General features: G+C 53.2%; 1 protein-coding gene across 1 annotated transcript; it reads right to left on the minus strand.

Annotated features, from left to right (window-relative positions):
• Positions 1 to 3,386: 3,386 nt before the first annotated feature.
• Positions 3,387 to 20,246, minus strand: LOC128836299 (proton-transporting V-type ATPase complex assembly regulator TMEM9). Its single transcript, XM_054026436.1, has 6 exons — positions 20,170 to 20,246; positions 15,905 to 16,006; positions 15,271 to 15,362; positions 10,558 to 10,666; positions 9,518 to 9,649; positions 3,387 to 5,403 (listed from the first exon to the last, which is right to left on the minus strand). The coding sequence occupies exons 2-6, from the start codon at positions 15,995 to 15,997 to the stop codon at positions 5,254 to 5,256; spliced, it is 576 nt and encodes a 191-aa protein (XP_053882411.1). The 5' UTR covers positions 15,998 to 16,006; positions 20,170 to 20,246; the 3' UTR covers positions 3,387 to 5,253.
• Positions 20,247 to 20,772: the final 526 nt, after the last annotated feature.

Genomic DNA, 20,772 nt, shown 5'->3' on the forward strand with positions numbered 1-20,772 from the left:
CAAACCAGGAAAGACGCTGGGGGTCAGGGACGGTCCAGGAGGGGTGTCCTCACACCCGCTAGGGGAAGGCCTGGAAGAGAGGACTGCAAGGAGCTGGGAAACTCTCCGTGGATGGCCAGGGCTGGGTGAGCACTGGGAAGAGAGCTGCACTGATCTGTGGAGTTCTGGCGCTGGAGCAGGAGCAGAGTTTGCTTTGGGTAGCCAGAGCAAAGTGTGACTGTTGCCTTGTTTTGATTTGACAAAACAGATCCCGGGGGGGGTTTGAATTACATCCACTATTGTGTGGTCTGTGCTCACCTCTGAGACACAAGGAGGGGCTGGGGGCACCCAGCCTTGGGGGAGCGTGGCGTGTGTCACGATATCCCAGACAGCTAGCAGCTCTGCATTGGGGCTGGGGAAGGGGCTTGTTCCCCTTTCTCATCTGACATATTTCCCCCCCCCCCCCCCGCCCCATGCACAATCTGCCCCTGAGCCGGGCTGTTCTCCCACCTGCTCTGCAGAAACACCGAGAGCTGTCTGGGACTTTCTGTTGCCAGTTCCCAGCATCTGTTTACCCTTGGCCAGGTGCTAAAGTAACTTAACCACAGCCGGCCCTGTGCAGCCATTCATTTATTTTCATGCCCAAACATCCCCATGAAGGACACTGGAGGGGGGGGGGGGGAATAGGGCAAGGGTCTTTTGACTACCCCCTAGTGCACTTTGGCAGAAACTGGGGTTGCCCTGAAATCCTAGGACCGTTTAACACTTAGGTTCACAGGTTCTTAGGAAACACTGTGGATAATCCATGCTCCTCCAAGGGAGCACCACCACATTGCAGCAACACAGTCCTGGCTAGATCCTTCAGGCTCCCAGCACGGGGGTGATGAAGAGGAGGCTGCAGGTACTGAGTATGAAGAAGAGGTCACATGGGATTCCCCATTGCTGCTGCAGTCTGGTGGGGAGGAGAAGTTCAGAGTTGCATGACCTGTGAGGCTGCTGTCAGCTGTGGGAGCTGCCCCCTCGGAGGTTCTGCTGAGAAGGTCCTGGAGGTATCTGATGTACCTGATGGCCGCTCATAAGGTTTTGACTTTGCTAAGGTGTTTCTCTGCTATGGGAGGTGGCCTTGGAGCCAGGCGTAGCTTTTATTAACACCTTTCTCCCTCCGCCTCTCCCTCTCATTCCTCTTCTGCTTGAAGGCAGCTTCAAAGGGGTAGTCGCAGATCCCCAAATGCCTGTGGAAAGGGAACCAAGAGAACCTACCGCCATAAGTGTCATAATAGGCTGAGTCCGTGTTGATGGGGCGGAACCAGACAGGGATGTTGGCCGAAGTGCCTGCAGGAGGAATGGCCATGAGAAGGAGAAATTGCTAGTTGCAGGCAGCTGTGCCATTGTCCTCCTGTTGACCAGTGCTCTGCAGTAGCTACTGTTCATGGTGCGCTAAACAAATCTCGCTTCTCAACTTGGCTGAGTGATCCCGAGCAGTAACGGAGCTCCAGCAGCAATCCCAGCTAGAGCAAGGGTGGACAAACTACGGCCTGGGGGCTGCATCTGGCCCTCAAGCTCCCACGGGGGAGCAGGATCTGGGGCTTGCCCTGCTCCATGCGGCTCCCAGAAGCAGCAGCATGTCCCCCCTCTGGCTCCTAGGCGTAGAGGCAGCCAGGGGGCTCTGCACGCTGCCCCCGCAGCTCCCATTGGCCAGGAGCCGTGGCCAATGGGAGTTGCAGAGGCAACGCCTGTGGACAGGGCAGTGCATAGAGCTGCCTGGCCACGCCTCCACTGCTTGAGGTAAGCGCTGCCCAGAGCCTGACCTCCTCCCGTGCCCCAACCTCCTGCCCCAGCCCTGATCTCCCTCTGAACCCTTCGGTTCCAGCCCGGAGTACCGGAGCTCCTCATTTCTGTCCCCACCCCAGAGACTGCACCTCCAACTGGAGCCCTCACCCCCTCCCGTACCCCAACTACCAATTTCGTGAGCATTCATGGCCCGCCATACAATTTCCATACCCAGACGTGGCCCTCGGCCCAAAAGTTTGCCCACTCCTAAGCTAGACGGAATTCCTGTCGATTGCTTCCAAGCCTCTTGTATTGGTCTGGAGTTAAAGAGGACTGGAAACAGAACCCAGCTCTCCAGGCTCCACCCTCCCACTGGCCTGCACGGACTCTTAGTCATTGTAGCCACAGCAAAAGGTGTGACTGGCTGGCAAGCGTTTGGCAGCCATAAGATGCTGCGCTCAACATTTTCCTTATTGTGGGGTCAAGTCCTCATTGTCTCTGTCCAGCAACAGCCACTCCAAGGAACTCTTCCTCGTACCACTGGCAGAGCCATGTACCGATGTGCAGAGGTTAACCCCCAAGCGGGGGACAGCCTCAGTCATCCCAGCCTTGTGGGAATCTAGTTGGCGTCTTATTCCACTCTCATCCTGGTGGTGTCGGAGCACTGCGCAGCCATGTGTTAAGCGATATGACTCACATGTATTTTGTTCTCTCTGCGTCTCCCCGGGGGGGGAGGATTGGGTGTGCAGTGTAGTGGTTTGTTTTTGGTAGGGTTGGTTGGTGGTTGGAGTTATTGAACAACTACACTGCTCTGTGCTGATGTTTGAGGTGGCCAGTTGGAGATGTTTGCCTGGCACTGGGAGTGGGAGCTGGGGAGGCCTGTGATGGTCCTTAGCTCCTGGACAATAGATTCATTTTGCTGCAGCAACAGACTAGCCTCAGGAAGCAGGCACAGGGCATCAGTGGTGAATTTCATGCTGAGGATGCAGATGCAAATACAGGAAAGAAATTTACCTTGTAAAAGACAGGTGCACCTGAGCCTTAGAGTAGGCTGATATGAAAGCCTGTTGAATGGATGGGGCCATAGTTATCCCTTGTGTAACACCAAGCCATGCCTGCCTGCCGCCCCTGGTCCCAAGAAAAGCACTGATGAGACCTTTGCTCTGTGTGTGTGGTTTTTTGGGGGGGATATCCAGGCACGCAGGCCCAAAATAAACCAGGAGGGCTCTTTATATTTTAGCTGACAGCATATATTTCGTTAGCCCTCTGCAGGATCCAGTCCTAAGTACCCCGTGAAGTATTCTCCCCCACTCTGCTACCACTGAAGTCAAAGCTGTTTCTCAGAACCTTTTGGGATTAGGCCCTTAGCCAACAGCCTAGATGCTGGGGTCAGAAGGCGCTATTCTGATTATTGAGTCTGACCTCCTGCATAGCACAGGTCAGAGAATCCCATTATCTGACTAGGTAAGCCCTGCACATCAGCTGAGCCTAGGCAGAGGTTTAACATAAGGCTGGGAGAGCACAGGGAAATTTTCTGTTATATTTATATTCCCTTCCCCCAGCTGCTAATAGTACCCATTGCCTCCCCTTCTCCGGCCACAATTTAATTTTGCTCTGAAAACCAGGGATCCGCAGCCTAGCATAGAATATTTTAATTCTTACACAGCAAAGGTATTCAGTTAAAAAAAGCCACTCCAGTCACACATCCTTCTTTGTGTTTAAAGAAGCCATCCCTGTTTCTGTTTAAAGAAGTGATGCTACATGATAACAAAACTCAAGCACTTAGCAAACTTTCTTGATGGGAAAACAAATTGGAGTAACAGATGAATAAATACACCAATTAATTACTTCGCTTTCTCACACACAGCAGGAATACTTACCATAATCAAAGATCTCAGACAGTTTCTTCTATGCATTACAGAAACTGAAGTGCATCTTTAGTAAATGTTCAGGGCTCTGTGACCCAGAGAGCAGGAGGGGCTTAGGTTCCAGACCTGCTAAACATAGTGAAACCTCTGTTCTAAAGTCTCATTGACACTAATGGCCCTGTGCCTCGCTCTGCCAGTGTAAACAGGCCTGTAACTTACTCCCACAGTGCAGGGCTAAAGTGGAGTAAAATGGCCTTAGGGTAAATGAGAATCAGGCCTTTCCTCCCCCGCTCCAGGGCTCCTTGGGTTGTTAGTACCCAACGCTCGTCAATTTCACAATGCTGAGTTAGACAGAAGGCTGGGGAGCCAGACTTTGATCTCAGTGACGCTGGTGTAGATCTGGAGAGACCCCATTGAGGTCGGTGGAGTTACTGCGGATTTACACCAGAGTAAATGAGAGCAGCAGCTGAATTCAAAGGACTGGATTCTCCTCTCAGTCACAGCAGTGCAAATCCTGACAGGAGAACCAGGCCTCTCGTGTCCAGAGCAGCGTCCTTACAGAAAAGGCTCTGGGACCAGATCTTCTGCTGCTGTCAATGAAGGTAGCTCTACTGACCGTAGTGGAACTATACCAATTTACCCCAGGTGAGAGTCTGGCTCCCTGTGGTACAGGGTAGAATGTTTGGTGCCCTGCCATGGAGTAGAACTGGGAGACAGTGTAAATAATATCCATAAATAATCAATAATCCCGCCTCCTGTTGAAAATGAGCTCTACGGGAGGACAAGCTGCACCCTAGCTCCCACATGTACAGAACTGGCTTATTTCATCCAGCACCGACACAAGCTTTCCTCCCTTGTTGGTTTCTCTGGTTCACAGCCCCTCAGCTAAGACCAGTGGGCTGTGTCTTGACAGCACAGTGGCAGAACAGGTTTGGCAGAAGCCGTGTGCTGAGGTATCTGTCTCCCTTGTAAGCCAGGAATGCGCTGAAACCAGCTTTGTTTCATTAAATAGTTTTCTTTGACTTCTCCAGGCTGCAGATTGTTACACGATAGCTCAAAGGAAGAGGCAAGGGACAGGGATTCCCCAGTGATTACAATGCCCTCGCTCAAGGCTATTTCATGCCATGTGACATGCCCCCGGAGAGGGACACGCAAAGCGCCAAATGCAGGCAAGGGAGTTTGAAAACTGGGTCCCACCTTTGCCACAACTTTTAACACCAAGGTGCAGCTGGCAGAAATGACAGGTCCCAGCGTGCAGCATTCTGTCATGACCGCTGGATTCTAGCTGGAGCAGTACATGCTGGGAGCTGTAGTCTCTGCCAGTCTCCTTATTAAGGATGACCGTGGCTGCACCGGGATTCCTTTGGGGCCATTTGAGGGCAGTTGTCAATGGGGCCCTCAGCTGGGCAAAGCTCAGGGTGCCTCTGGCTTAGGCTGCAAAGGGGGTAGAGGGCACAGTCATGGGCAGGCACTTTGGCCTTGTTTGCTCTATGAAAGCCAATACAGTGGGGAGGATGGGTTGGGGGGCTCAAACCAAACACTGTGGGGGTCCTATTGGGTGAGACAGACATGGCCTATCCCCACTACGCTGCAGCTGTCTGTCCCCAGCGGGCTGTCACTTCATGCCCGGCTTGCTCTAGCTCAGCATCTTGTGTCGGTCAAAAACCGTCTTCCTCTGCTCCTGCACCTGGCGCTTCCATCGCTGCTGGGCTCCTTCCACCCTCTCCAGCACTGTGTTGGCTCTGGCGCCGGTGGGAGCGGGAGCTGCTGCCAGGGAGCGGGCCTCCTGCAATGCAAAGAGAAGGAACCAGGAGGTCACGGGGGTGAGTGGGGTGGAGGAGTGATATCTCTAATACAGAAAAAGGCTGCTCAGCGTTCGGAGACACTTTTACATGAAGAGCTATTTCAGGACTGAGTTTTCCTTGCAGAAAGCGGGCCTGATTTTCACAGGTGCCCAACTCCCACCGACTCATACTGGAGGAGTGGGTCCTCAGTGTAACTGGGCTTAAAGCTAGGATCACCCGTGCTAAAAGCACAGGCCTCCAGCACTGGAGCTAAAGGAGCAGCGCCCCTAGGAGGTACCTGTAGTAGGCTCTTATCCCTTTCTTTAGGCCAGCAACTAGAAGGGCCAGTGCTCCACACTTAGGGTAACCAGACAGCAAGTGTGAAAAATTGGGACACGGGGTGGGGGGTAATAGGATCCTATATAAGAAAAAGACCTAAAAATCGGGACTGTCCCTATAAAAGCGGGACATCTGGTCACCCTATCCACACTGCTAATGTGAATTCCCTCCTCTCAGACTCCTCGCTTTCCACTCCCTTGCACCCATTCCCCTTCCCCTCCCAGGAATCTCCCCCTGCCCTCTGTGTCTTGGGGCTGCTGCATTTCAGTCCTTCCCAGCCACATGAACTTGCACAAAATCTCTCCATCAAAAGGAAGCATTACTTCCTGTAACCGCAGCCGGAGATGCTGGGGCTATCTCTGTGCTGAAGCTCAGCATGGCTCCCCAGTTCCTGGAGGGATTTCCTGAACGGCTCTGGGCGCCTCTCCTCTGCTGCCACATACCTCGTAAGGGATTAACATGCCTCGCTGAGAGCCGCCCACTAACTGCACCTTCCTTTGCAGTGCCCTGAGGGCACGGCTTCTACTTCTAAGGCTGCACAGCTGCCAGGCTTAGCAGGGAGCAGAGCAGTGGCATGGAAGAAAGGGTGTGTGTGTGTATATATATATATATATATATATATATATATATATATATATATATATATATATATATAAAAAACAAGTCAGTGATTAACTCCTTGGCTTCAGTCTGCTGTCATATCCACCTGCTCTCATGGCAGGAGTCCATGGCTGTTCATCCCAGCTTTGGTCCCAATGAAGTCAGTGATCCAACTCTCATTTGCTCTAACAGGACCAAACGTTGATCCATGCTCAGTGCTTCGCTCATGACTCTGGAGGATGTCGTGTCAGCAGGAAGGAGGAGTGGACCCCCAACGAGGGCTATCCCACCAGCAGATCCAGATGCCCTCTGAGAGTGTGTGGGGCACACTTGCTAGCCAGACCCCTCGTGCTCTGCAGCAGTTGCTCTCCAAGCTGCTCCCTTCCCCAGCCAACAGGAGCTGGGCTAAGCTCCTCTCAGGTGTAAGCTGCTCTGCGCATGCTGGAAAATGGAACAAATGACCATGGGCCTTCTGAGCCACAGCATTGAGTCTGCTGCCATTGTGGGTTCAGTGCAGGCGCAACGTGTTACAGAGGAGACACACACACGGTGCTCTCTCTCTCTCTCAGATCTGGTGTTTGTCGTTCCTCAGTTAGAAGGAAGCATGTGTCTGTTTTTTGTGGGTGAAAGGCAGCTTCAGAGTTTAGGTGCAAAAAACCTGGTGCTGGGAGAACACAGGGACAAAGCAGAGATGGAACGGGGCTAGGGGTGGGAGTGAAGTCCTCTGGGTTGGGAACTTGGGACAGGGGAGTTGTTTCTGGCTGTCTGCAGACTCAGGCAGCTATCACTGCACTGGTTACACTTGGGGCCCATGTGGAAGGTTCAGCCATGAATCCTAGACACTTACTGGTTTTAAAATGAAGGATTCTGGAGCAGCTGAATAGGTCATGCTGGCCAGGGCCCATCCACCAACTTCTCCTGGCGCCGGTGGATGCTCAACACCCCTTCCCCCCCCGGCCCTGACTCAACCCCTGCCCCGCCCCCCATTCCAACCCCTTCCCCAAAATCCTCGCCCCAACTGGACTCCATCCCCACCCCAGCCCTGCCTCTTCCCCGCCTCCTCCCCTGAGCGCGCCGTGTTCCCACTCCTTCCCTCTCCCTCCCACAGCTTGTTACGCCGCAAAACAGCTGTGGCAGCAAATGCTGGGGGGAGAAGTGGGGACACAGCACGCTCAGGGGAAGAGGCAGGGCTGGGGCCGGGATTTGGGGAAGGAGTCCAGTTGGGGCGCGGACTTTGCCCCAAATTGCCCGGTGCCCTACGCAGCTGCGTGCTGCTCCAGCGGCCAGCCCCATCCCGCGGCCAGCTGAGCCGGCCAGGAAAGTTGCCTCTGCTCTGCCCCCACTCCACCTGTTCCCCAGAGTCCCTGCCCCGCCCCTGCTCCACCCCTTCCCCAAAGCCCCGCCCCTGCTCCACTCAGCTCCACCCCTTCCCCAAAGCCCCGCCCATGCTCCGCCCCAGCCCTGCCTCTTCCCACCCCTGCTCCGCCCCCACTCCATCCCTTCCCCAAAGCCACACAGAAGCCTCCATGCATGGCAGGAAGGGATTAATGAACTCCTGGCAGCCAGTTAGCTCAAATTGGAGTCACCTGGAGCAGGAGGCTTCCAGGGAGGGGCTTAATAAAAAGAAGAGCCCTGAGCAGTTGGAGGGAAGCAGGCAGAGAGAGCAGTTGGTAAGGGAAGGCGGCTAGCTGAGGGTCAGGACTGGGACAGGCTGGTGCCTCGCAGATCCCCTGGAGGAAAGGGAAGAGTATGTGTTGTTTCATACTTGTTTTGGACTTTGAGAGCCCCGGGAGAAGTAGGACCACATAGGAGCCAGAGGGAGGGCTAACCCTCTGCAACCCAGAAGGTTTTGGAGGTAGAGCAGTGGAAGACAAGCTGGGGAACTGAGGTGGAGTGGCTGTTGCACTGGAGTGCTGCTAGGGGGTGCTATGGAAAGGCAGTGGGGCTAGAACAATACACCAGTGTGTAGACGAGAATGGGGCCCAGTGGTTCTATTGCAGCACTGAGCAGACAAATAGATTTCTGGGCTCTGCATAGCCTCATGTTGCATAGACCAAACCCTTCCCCCATTAGTGTTTGTCAATCATTGTGTGGGTGCCCCATGATCAGTCCCAGGGAGGGTGGAGTGTTTCTGAACATGTCCAGGCTGGTGTCACGCCCTCTCAGCAAACACACTGGCTTCCTCTCTTCAAAGCGTGTCTGGGCACCTGGATTACAGCTAATCCGCTGGGAGGGGATGCGCCCAGCAGCGAGCAGGGGGCCCTGCCAAGCCTGCCAGGTGGTTGAAAGGAAGGCAGGTGTCTTTCATTTTATTCCTGAGCGGTGCTCTCTTAGTGCACAGGGGCAGGCGCAGTGAGGAAGGTCCCCTCAACACGAACAGCTGCAGGGACACCAGGCCGCCGTGGGTAAGCGCCCTTGAGCACTTGGGGCATATCCCGTCCTGCAGAACCGTCCCTTGCCCCTGGGTGGGACAGGGAAGGGGGCTCTCCCCACAGTTCACGTTGGGTTCCCCTGCCCCACTGAAGAGCAGGCTGTGCTCTAAGGGTACAACTGCATCAGGGGGAGCTGAGCTCGTGTCCTGCCTTCAGCAACGTGGCCTGGGGTCGAAATTCTTCCCCCGCCTGACTCCTTAAGGCCCCATATCCTGGTAATCCTCTGCCTGACCTAGGGTGGGCTCCCCCAGGGCCTGTTAACACTGAGGCGAGGGGCCCAGACGTGCTGCACACAATCCATCCCTAGGGCCGTCCCCGCTGCAGGGCTGGGACAGTGACTGGTGAATGCCCAGTGCCGCCGGTGGCATGCAGCGTCTCACACTAGAGCTCAGCATGGCTGGGCGGAGCCAGCGTCAGCTGGCCTGGGGGCAGAGACTCGCCTCTGGCTGAGGGCAGCTGGGAGCTTTCAGCACCCGGGATACAGCGAGTTCTGTCCCCTCTCAAGGCCTCAGCACCATCCCTTCAATGGCTGTTCTCTCTCGCCTGTCCGCATCCCCTCCCTATCCTCCTCGTGCCCCTGCTGGTAGTAACCAGGCCGTTGGCTGAGGAGGGTGACTGTCTAGGGAACCCAGAAGGGGTAGTCTGGAAGGGTCTGAGATGGCTCCCCCTGCCAACCCTGCTCTCTCTCCTCCTCTAGGTTCTCCTACCATGCCCACCCTCCATATCACCCGCTGCAGCCCCTGACCTCGTTCTCCTCTTCATTGTGCAGGGGCTGGGTGTAGGCGTCTGGCTTCCGGATCAAGGGGTCGACCAGCATGAGGAAGGCCATGTACAGCAGCAGTGCCCCCACCACTGAGAGGTAGATGATGATGATGATCTGTGGGCACATCAAAAGGGGCTCTGGGACGTCGGTGGCGATTGCAGGGCTGGGGGCCAGTCAGCCTCCTGCCCAAGTCAACCCACTGACTGACGGGCTCAGGAGGAAACATCCCCGCCCTCCTCACGCCCCCGCCAATGGGCAGCTCAGTCCATAACTATCCACGGGATGGAGGACGGGGCACTGTTGGAGCCAAGATACCAGGCTAGAGGGGCCCCTGCTGTGCTGCAGTCTGGCAATGCCTCAGTGAAGTGGACTGGGGCTCCCATCCCAGCCTCCCTCCCAGACATAGGCGCTGACTCCATGGGTGCTCTGGGGCTGGAGCACCCACGGGGAAGAATTAGTGGGTGCTCTGCACCTGCTGGCAGGCCTGAGAGCAGACACCTGGGGATGGCCCGGAGCAGGCTGGTGATAAAAGTGGAGGGGAGTGAGATTGGGCTGATTTCTTCGGGGAGGAAAGAGGAACCAGGAGGGCAAGGGGCTTTGCATGGAGGGCTCGGCAGGAAGGAGGAGATTGATGCGGTGTTTGGGGAAGGGGACCATGGGAGGAGCCTGGCCAGCCTCCCAAGTCATGGCCACCTCACAGCTACTCACAACAATAACAGCAGCGGGGCGCCCTGCTCCATCTCCCAATGTCGACACCCTTCCCAAAGGGGAGATGGTCAGTGTCGTCATCCCCAGACCAGAGCCAACAAGGGGAAGAGGTGTGGGGAAGGGGGGTGGAAAGTCTTTACTATGCCCCTCCCCAAGCTGGAGGACAAGAAAGAATCCAAGCGAGGAATCCTTTCCTCCCCCATTGCATGGAGAACAGGCATCAGGCCTCCAGAGCAATCTCCTTTGTCCACGTCCAGCCCCTGAGGTTCTGCCCGGGGGCGTGTGGGACAGGGGCGCAAGCGGCCCGTCTTTACCTTGATGGTGGTGGTGCTGCGCTCCTCATACTTGCACTCACACAGCAGGCAGTAGGCTTCCACGTCATTCCCTGGCACTGGCATCGGCTCCACCACGTGCAGGCAGTTGCTGCGTCACAAAGGAGCCGGAGTCAGCGGCGGGGTGGGGCAGGTGGCTGAGCTCCTGGCAGGTGCCTGTATTCTGGGGCCCGGAGCATGGCCAGCCGTCATGGAGAACCCTAGTGGTGATGCTAGGCAGCACCGATAGCTTGGTGGAGAACCACCAGGCCTGTCTGCGTCCAGCAGCCCCCTTTGTGCTCAGTCCAGCTGGGAGAGCTCAGCAGTTGCTCAGATCACTTTACACGGGAGGTGGCCGCGGGCTGGCTGAAGCTCTGGGTGCCCCAGATACTCGCCCCCTGAGCTGGGGCTGGAGGAGGACGGCCTCAGCGAGTGCCTTGGGGTCAGGTGGCTGTGCCTCTAAAGCCACCCCACACTAATTAGCCCTCTGAGCAAAGAGGCTAAGGCCTGAATGGGCCCTGGAGGCTGATTTCCCCCAGAGGGGCAGGGCTGAGGCGTAGGGGTGGCTTGGGGGGAATCTTGCCCTGCTGCTGTCCCTGCTCTGGGGTTAAACGGATCCCGCAGGCTCCAGTCAGGCCAGCCACGCGACTGGCTCCACTTGCTCAGAGATCTGAGCCGGCTCCAGCTTCTAGGCACCCCCAGGAGCACACGGGTGCAAACCCTGGGTTAGGTCACAAGTGCAATGAGTTTTCTGGCCTCAGCCTAGTCAGTGAATGATGTATGGTCACATGACACAGCACCATGACATGACAGTCTTTTGGGGGAGAACAAGGCCTGGCACCGTAGCTGATGTGAGGACTGAGGGGCGTGGGCAGAGGCGAGCAATGTGTGTGGAGTCCAGGGCTGGGCTAGCAGGGGGGTTGTGGGTCAGGATTGAAGGACACCGGCAGAGCAGTGTGGAGCTATGGCACAATGCAGACAGGTGCACTGTGCCTTGCTCTCCTCAGTAGCTCCCAGACCTCACCCCTTTCAAAGGCATTCAATTCCCGTGCACTGCAGGAAGAGAGAAGCGGCTTTGGCAGGGCATGCCAGGAACAAGCCCCAGCTCTGCCTGTCTAGGACACGCTGCTCCCTGTGCTCCCTCGGAGGCAAAGGTTGAAGCCTAGCTGTGGCCCCAGATTTTCATGTTAGCAGCACACAGTGGAGGCCGACAGCTTGGCTCATCACTGTCGCCGATTCCCACGAACCACTAAACACACACACGGGGAAAAACCCTTGACAGTGTAAATTCACTGCAGCCTGGCATTTGGGGAGGAGCACGTACTTCTTGTACATGGTGGGTTGCAGGGCTGCTCCGAGTCTGTGCCAGATATGGACTGGCTACAGAGCTTCCTTCTCAGAGAGCCCCACCAGCTGTGTTGAGTGCAAGGGCCTTTAATCCTCTGCCACACCAGCAAGGCTGAGGTGAGGTTACATAAGGCATGTTATGCACTGTGCCACCTAGTGGGTGGACAGTATCATACAGATGAGCATCCCGTTGCCGGGAGGAGAATCATGGGGCAGACCCTCAGCGGGTGTAACTCAGTAGAGTTCTGGTGATCGCCACAGAGCTATGATGATTTACACCAGGTGAGGCTCTAGCCCAGAACCATTTGTTCTGGTCTCTTGTGCTTCTTCCTATTTTGTTCAGTGCACCCGGTGTGGCTGCAGCCCTCTCAGGCTACATCTACACTACAGGGGGGGGTCGATTTAAGATACGCAAATATATTCGCGTAGCTGAATTTGACGTATCGCAGCCGACTTACCCCGCTGTAGGGACGGCGGCAAAATCGACCTCTGCGGCGTCCCGTTGACGGCGCTTACTCCCACCTCCGCTGGTGGAGTAAGAGCGTCGATTCGGGGATCGATTGTCGTGTCCCGATGGGACGCGATAAATCGATCCCCGAGAGGTCGATTTCTACCCGCCGATTCAGGCGGGTAGTGTAGACCCAGCCTTAGTATCAAGGTGCTTGTATTGGTATAGTTATGCCCCTACAAGAAAGGGAAGAAGCTACCCAGGTAAAAGGCACCTGTACAGCAGTTTAGCTGGGTCTACGCTAGGGGCTGCTCCGATTTAATGAGTTCTGGAGAAAAACACCCTCTTCCCCCTTGTGGAAATAGTCAAATCAGTGAAAAAAAACTGTAGCTGTGGCCTATGCCAAGAGAGGACTGGTGCAGATAGACAGGATCCTGGTGAGAAACTAGCTTCACTGACCTGATGAGGAGAAATTATGAGGCTAAGTAGCTCTAACTTACTCAGTTAATGGCCCATCATTGTAATTTTCAGCCCCTCAGTCCTGTCCCTCTCCTGACATAAACTAACAGATCTCTGTGCCTAGGCTTGGCACCATTACATTTTTATTTTTTTATAATCTTGACAGAGAATAGCGATGTTGATTCTGAAGCACTTTTTTCAATTTTTAGTGATTTAAATGTTCACAGTTGCGGGAAATCCTGGAGGGGGCAGACAATAATTATTTAATGACAATAGATGTTGAGATTCAAAAAGTTAAAGCTACCTAACTGGTGCCCTGCTCTCACTCCAGCTTCACAACACATTTTAAGGTGGGACTCTAATGAGCTCTCAAGGAGCATTTTTCTTACTTTGCCTGTCTGTACATTTCGATTACTATTGATGGAAATATTCTGTCCTTGGTTTAGGTGTATCTGGCGAAACTGATGTTTACTTACATTTACTGATAAGAAACAACATTTACAGATAAGCAAAGTAAGAAAAATGCTCCTTGAGAACGGATTAAAGCCCTGCCTTCTGAATGTGTATGAAACGTGTTATAAAGCTTGAAATCAAAGGCGACGGAATGCCAAGGAAAAGGAAATGATTCAGCAAAATGCCTCCCTGTAAATGAGTCAGCAAAATGCCCCATATTTTAACAGAATAAAGTCTCACCCCATGCCCCCAAGGGTGTGAAATGTACACCAGCCTGAGTACAAGCACAGAGGTCATTAGATAAGGAACAGTCTGCTCACTGATGCTCAAGGGCCTTTGTTCAATCCAGGTTGCAGCTTCAAAGTGATCATGGCCCTGTGCAGACACCCACAGAGGACGCCCCCGCAGCGCCGACACTTTCTTCTTAGCCCTGGGATTTGGCAAATGGCGTTAGCACTCAGGACCGAGCCAATTACAGAGTTGCTGAGAGTGCAGGTATGCCAGTGTACCAGACCACAGCCCCCCTGCTATGCCAATCATGGGCCATTGTGAGATTGCAAATCCCACAGATGTGCATAATCCAAACAAATGGAGTGCAGGGAAAATGACTAATTCTGAACATAAGCAAGGGAGCTGATCTGATTCTCTGCTCAGGGTAACTGAAGTCAGTGGAGTTACCCCTGTATTACAGAGCAGAGAGCCAGGCTTGCGGCAAAGTGTGAATTGCTCCTGAAAGCCATGAATTTATCCATCTGTCTACTTATGGGATCCTCACAACTGCAATATCTGTCACGCTTAGGTGAATGTAACCCCACTGTCACCTGAAGGTAGGGAAATATTATTCCCATTGTACAGGTGGGGAACCAAGGCCCAGAGAGATAAGTGACTTGCTCAAAGTCACCAGGAGAGTCTGTGGCAGAACAGAGACTTGAACCCTGGTCTCCTGACCCGCCCGTGTAGGGTGTTCAGATATCACCACTGGTTAAAGTGTTTGCAAGAGCCATGATTTGTTCAGCATCCAGTTCCCAGCCCTTAAAGGCACAGCCCCAACCACCACACAATTTAGTGCCTTAACCACAATGCCATGAAGAACCTGAAGTTGGTTCTTTGCTTCCCGACTTCACCTCCTGTTTGCAACAGAAAGCTGACGACTTCAAGCGGGAGGTGATTCTTCTCCTATCTGTAGAGGGCACCCTGTGCACAGGACAATGCCCTGCAGCTGTGCAAGACAGAGATGCTGGGGAAACGGCCAGGCTGCCAACTTCAGTAACCAAAGAGCAACCCAGAGAAGGAAAGGCCCTGTGGCCTTTGGGTATGGCACAGATACACTTATTGCAGTGGTGCATTGTGGGTATTTTAAACCGCTCAGGTGGATGCATCACACGTTTAGGTTCTTTCTTCTCTCATTCTTTATTATGCAAGGTGGTCTAGTGGTCAATTCAGGGGATTAGGACTCAGGACTCCTGGGTTCTGTTCCCAGCTCCGCCACTGACTCGCTATGGAACATTGGCAAGTCGCTCCTCAGCTTAATGCCTCAGTTTCCCCATCGGCAATATCTAGCTAATGATACTTTGTAAAGTGCTTTGAGAACTACACTAACAGCTCAGCTGTTCCAGGGGAGGGGGTTAAGATGGTACTCAAGCCTTTCCACTGTCATCCTCAGAGCACAAGGGCTACAGAATACTAGGCTCTCCAGAGGGTGCAGGGCCATGGAACCCCGTCTGCCAGACTCCTGTCTCTCTCTAGCTGAGCAGAGTGCCCATCACCATGCGGTGCAGAGACTGGTGGTGTGTAAATAGCTAGCAAGGGCTCCGCTAAGCCGCTCCACCCAGCACGAGCTGTTACACATGGTCTCTGACCTATTTCCATTGCAGAAGGATGGAACCCAGTTTCAAGCCTCAAACCCTTGAACCTCAGGGGTGTCAGATCCAGGTCCGGGCTTCCTGGGTCAAGCCCCTTGTTATTTTGACAGGGGAACCCCACAAGCCTCCCATAAGAGGGTAACTCACCAGTCTTTCTGTGACACATTCTTGTTGTAAATGTGCCCACTGATATTCCGGTATGGGGGGCAGATGCACTTGCAGCGGATGTCCTCCGAGCTCTGCATGGGGAGAGGAGTTGGCATTAGTGACTGGCACATGAGCAGCTGTTCAATGAGTTCCCCCACATGGTGTGAGACGGGTGAGATGTTCCCCAATGAGGGGTAACTTTCTTTCCTAACTCTTCTTCCTGCTCTGCATGTTTCATAGCAATGACATATTTCAGCCAGATGCCAGGAGCTCTCCAAACAGATTGTTATAGGGACTGAATCGCCCACTACCCTGGCCGTTCAGAGCTTCACTGACAGTGGGGCTAGAACTCAAATCCTCCAGCTCCAAAAACACAGGCTGAAGGAGAATCTCCACTAGCTGTTTGCAGTATAGGGCATATGACACAAAAGGCGAGCAGTTCCAATTCCATCCTGAAGAAGGCAGTGCCATACACCCCTCCCCCCACACACACATGTGCCAATTTGTTACAATATCCACCAGTTTTGCAAACTTCCATGAAAAAGCACACTCCCTATCGTCTCTGTCTCAGTTGCATGTGGCACCTTAGGCTGGTGACTGCATCCATAACTGTTCCCCACTCTCTGCCCCTCACCTTGCTGGCCTGCGCTGGAGGTGCTAGGACACACCACGCCACCGCTGCCAGCCACAAGATCTTCATATTTTCCCAGCTGTGCTGTGTCAGCATCCCAGGAGCCTGAAACAAGGAAATAAAAGTGTGTGTCGGGGGAAGGATTCCCATCTGACAGGGGCCAGCCAAGCTGCAGTATTTAGCTCCCTCATCTTCCCCAATCTCTCCACCCTCCTTCCAGACTGCAGGATGTCCCTAGATTAGCATTTAAATTACAGTAACACCCAGATCAGGGCCCCGTTGTGCTAAGGGCTATACGTACATATAGAGATAGGTGCTGTCATGAAGAGCTTTTACAATGTCAAATAGACAAGACAGGCTAAGGATGGGAGGGGAAACGGAGGCAGGGCAGTGTGTTCAACTTTTGTGACTCTGTGGCAAGCCTTGCAATATTTGGTGCTTTTCTTATAGTCACAGCTCCTGGAGTCCTAGGATGATGAGGGGCTCTCAGTTTGCCTTTATTATAAAGGGAAGTTCTTAGCCCTTGGGCTTGTGGAGAAAAACTCAGAAACGTGACCCCCTAAAGTCTCCAACTTCAGAAACAAAAAAAATCATTTAAAGAACATCATGATTTTAAGCCAACTTCATTTAGGAGAATGGGGACAGGGGGACCTGACTTGTGATTTCTGAACACTTGTGTCAGTGGCTGGCTAGTTCCTTTAAATGAAGTAGGTCAGGCACGCCTGTACCAGGACAGGTGCTCCCAGTTTGGCCAGTTAAGAAGGTGGGGGGGGGCCAGCACCTGGGCTATAAAGGAGCAGAGAGAGGCAGAAAGGGAGAAGGTCCCAAGGGTTGAAGAGCAGTAAGAGGAACTGACCAGAGTTAAAGGCAGAATAGCAGCAGATTTGTTATCTAGTGATGTCTCTGTGCTAGAGGAGACTGAAACCCAGAGGGACAGTGCCAGGGTCTCCTGTTGGAGGTGACAGCTTAATAGAACAGGGGGAGTGAGGGATGATCTCCTAGGGAGACTAAACTCCCAGCAGGGGGGGGGGGGCAGGTTCCTGCTGGGAAGAATGGGGCACATTCTAGCTGGAAGGAGAAGGAGAACTGAAGATGAGTCCAGGTGTGGTGAAAGATGCTGGAGTGTGATATGTGCTATGCTGAGGGAAGATGATGTGGGGTTCCCAAGGGCTATATGCACAGGAGATGATAAATGGACTGTGTTTTGGGACTTTGGGTTATGGATAATTTGCACTGTTCAGATAATTTGTAGCTTACTAATAAACTGGTCCCAAGAGGGATATTTATGGGGGTGAGAGAGCCTGTAGTGGAGTCCTCTAGGGCTTGAGAAGGGGTGTGGGATGGTAACCCTGGTGTTAGGGTGCCCCATTGCTAGGCAGTGCTCTGGGATGAGGGGGAATCATTCACTGTGTGACTGGTGGTACTGGAAGTGACTGCACCAGGCCAGGTTGCCCTGCTGGTCACTGGCAGGGTGAGGAATGGAACCCAAGGTCTCTGGCCTCCCAGTCTAGTGCTCTATCCACTAGACTCCACCACCTCCCCTGAGCCACACGTTTCTAGATGTTCAGGAGCCCAGAACTAGCTGAGTCAAAGCCCTGCATCTGAACTGCCACAGGCTTGGGGACTATTGGGACCTAGTTGCCAGTAAACTCTAGCAGAGTCCTAGCTCTGCTCTAGTTAAGGCTAAGAACTCCTTTCTGTCTAAAGACTTGCTCTTCTCAGCACTCTGACATCACTGTGGAATTGCAAAGTATCTCCCAACTCCCCGTGGCAAGGAAGGTTCTTGCTTCCAAAAATCTCACTCCATAGTTTCCTGACAGGAGTTGTCTGGGGGGTTTGTTTTAGGGCTGCAAAAACCATGCAACCCTGCAGAGTCTGCATTATCAACCCAGTGATGACCAGTGGCTTCACGAGTGGAGACTCTTTTCTCACAGAAATGGGAACTGGACTAGGAAGACCAAGAAATCAGAATAAAATAAGCTAATTCAATGGGGCCCCCTTCAGCTGCTATTGCAATAGAAGTGTTAAATATGGCCCCAATCCTGCCACTGGGCTCCTCAACGGCAGATCCAATTGCAGGAGGGAGACCTACTCTCATACTGCATTGATCACATGGCTAAGGAGAGCCAGAGCTGAACTTATTCTGCTTAAATCGAGGTCCGGTGATGATTCATACCCCAGAGCAGACACTTGGATTTGTTGCCATGATTCTGTCTGTGTTTAATTTGCTGTCTTGTTTCTCGTGACTCTCTATTCCAGTTGCCCTCTTTGCACTAGTGATGTCTATAGCATAGCTTAGCAGAACAGTTTATAACACACACGCACACCCTCTATGCTAGCCAAGCAGACAACATGAGTGATGTGGGCCTGATCTAACCCTATTACAGCCACTGGGAGTCTTTCCCTTGGCGTTGTTGGACTTTAGATCAGGGCCCCTGGGAGCCCAGAACGGCATTTAACATGGTCAGAAGTGCATGTGTATTAGTGCCACAGCCCTGATCCATCACCCACCAACTTCCCTTCCTCCTCTAGGCTTTTTGCAATAGTCACTGCACAATGCAGCTCGTGTTTGAGACTCAGTTTAAGTAACACTGAAAGTCTTGTGCCCCTGTGAAAGTTAGTCACCCCCCTGTGGCATGAGAGGCAGCATCAAGCTCCATGCTGAGATGGGCTTGATGCTAAGTCACCCACACGGCTTGGTACGTGGCTGAGCTTTCCTGGGAGATCTTACATCCAAGTAATGACCAGGCCTGACCTTCCTTAGTCTCTGGTTTCTCCTTAAGACCCATTTGTGTTTCCTAGAACCTCAGACTCCCTGGCCTTTTAGTAGGGGAGATAGATCCCACCAACCAGTGTAGCTGGACCACGCAGTGCTCACTTATTGCTGGGGAGGATTTTTCTAGAAGGGACGATGTGAACCCAAAATGGCCAAGTTAGAAACATGAACACGCACAGGAGGAGGCTGTGAAGCATAGCAGGAAGAGCCAATGGCTGTGACCCTGAGGCCCCAGGTGAGGCATTGGCCAAGCTCGTGACTCAACCTGCCAGATGGGAACCTGGGGACTGCACCCCTTTGCATGCCAGGCTGTGCTCTGGCTTACAGCAGAATGCAGGGCAGCTGGGAGCAGCCTTTGGCCCTGCCTGTCTGTGCTAGGGATATGCAGATGCCAGGGATGGAGGAACCACCCACCTTGGAGCAGGGTTTTGTCTTCTGTCCCTTTGATTAGCAGGTGCACAGTACCCTGATAAAATGCTGCGAGACCTGCCAAGGGAAGGGGGTGAGCATCCATGTGGTCCCACCTACTCAGGAAACCAGCCTTCCCCCCTCTATAAAGTGAGGAGTTGCCCCAGCCTTATCCGACAGCAGAAGCAGGGAAGCCATTGTTTCCAAAGCCAGAAGGGGTCCTTGTGATCATCCAGTCTGACCTCTTGCATAGCATAGGCCAGGGCAGGGAGCCCACAGCTTGCAGTTGAATGGATAGCCCTCCCCAAGCAATGAGGTCTAACACAGACTGGCAACGGAGCATGCCCCTGCAGAGAGGCACAGGGTGCTGCAGTGCAAGACCAGAGCCTAGAAACCGAACCCTTTGTTCCTTGTTCAAATGTAGGTCACCCTCCCTCACTTGTTGCTGTGGGGCTATTTTGCCCCTACTCCCCCATTGAATCTTATCACAAAAGGGGCCTCTCTCACACTACGGAAATTGCGGCCTTCATCCTAAAAAGCACTAATCAGCTTTGGAAAAAATCTCCAAGCAAGGTGGCGTTGCATCTCTGAAGCCTGTCTAGGCTGCATGTGCTGTCAGGAAGGCCCTAAGAATCCAGTCCACGTGACAGCTAACAAGAAACTCGCCTGAGCAATGACCACGCTGTACATAATGAGCCACAGATATCCCTTTTGGAACCTACTCTAGAGCCATTAGACGGGCATGAGACAGCTATCAATCCTTGTGCCTTTGACTCATGGTTCCGCTGCTAAGGAAGGACTTAACCTGCTGTACTTCTGGCTAGGATGTGCAGTGCCTAACAAAGGCAGCAACTCAAGCTAATTGGTTTGCAATTAATGTGCAGATTAAAATTCTACTTGAATCCATTATGTCTTTCTGTACGATCCCAACAGACCGTACGCAGATGGCTCTGCACAGCCCATGGTGCAGGCACGCAGTTACCCTAACCAGTAGTCAGCATTAAGGATTGCAAACCCAAAATGCCAACTGCTGTACACAGATCTAGTTTGCATTTAAAAAAAAAATTAGAATCATAAGACTCACCTTGCAGCTGAATTGATACCCACCCCAGCAGCAGCGCCTAGCAATGATGGAAGCCACGCTCCCTTACCACTGATTGGCTCCCTGCACTGATACTCTCTAGTCTGTGTCATAACAGACATCACCTGCTACCAGCCAGAAGTCCCGGCCTAGGGCTGAGCTAAGGGACTATGGATCATTTCTCAATCCTGATGTGGCAAGAAAAGGAATAGTTGCAAAATGTGAATCACTAGTGCAAAGCGCCGTGTGAATGTGATGTCAAAATGCTACATGGGGGAGGGAGGAACAGTCATCAGGGAATCGTTGCATGAAGTAAGGGGGAAAGGATGGTCTTGTTAAAGCACCAGCATGGGAGTCAGGATGAGGCTCCCCACCTGCCCAGGTTTTCCCAGCTCATCCCTTGTTTGACATAGCTGTCCTGGGAACTCGGTCAGTTCCTGGGAACTTGCTCAATACACAGTCAGCTGGCCAGTTCTATGGATTCAGGATCCTTCCTGCTGCCCCAGCATTTTGTATCTCAGAGGTGGCAAGTCTAGTTGTGACTCAGATTCTAGATGCATCCGAAGAAGTGGGCTGTAGCCCACGAAAGCTTATGCTCTAATAAAT

Source organism: Malaclemys terrapin, chromosome 4, assembly GCF_027887155.1.
Source record: "Malaclemys terrapin pileata isolate rMalTer1 chromosome 4, rMalTer1.hap1, whole genome shotgun sequence".
NCBI lineage: Eukaryota > Metazoa > Chordata > Testudines > Emydidae > Malaclemys > Malaclemys terrapin.

Bases quoted from the DNA above. Each gene is read 5' to 3' on its own strand.
- LOC128836299 (XM_054026436.1), bottom strand. From the start codon at position 15,997: ATGCTGACACAGCACAGCTGGGAAAATATGAAGATCTTGTGGCTGGCA. The intron at 10,667-15,270 runs GTGAGTTACCCT...TTTGTGACGCAG, and splicing joins AATGTGTCACAGAAAGACTG to CAACTGCCTGCACGTGGTGG. The intron at 5,404-9,517 runs GTCAGGGGCTGC...TTTGCATTGCAG, and splicing joins ACAATGAAGAGGAGAACGAG to GAGGCCCGCTCCCTGGCAGC.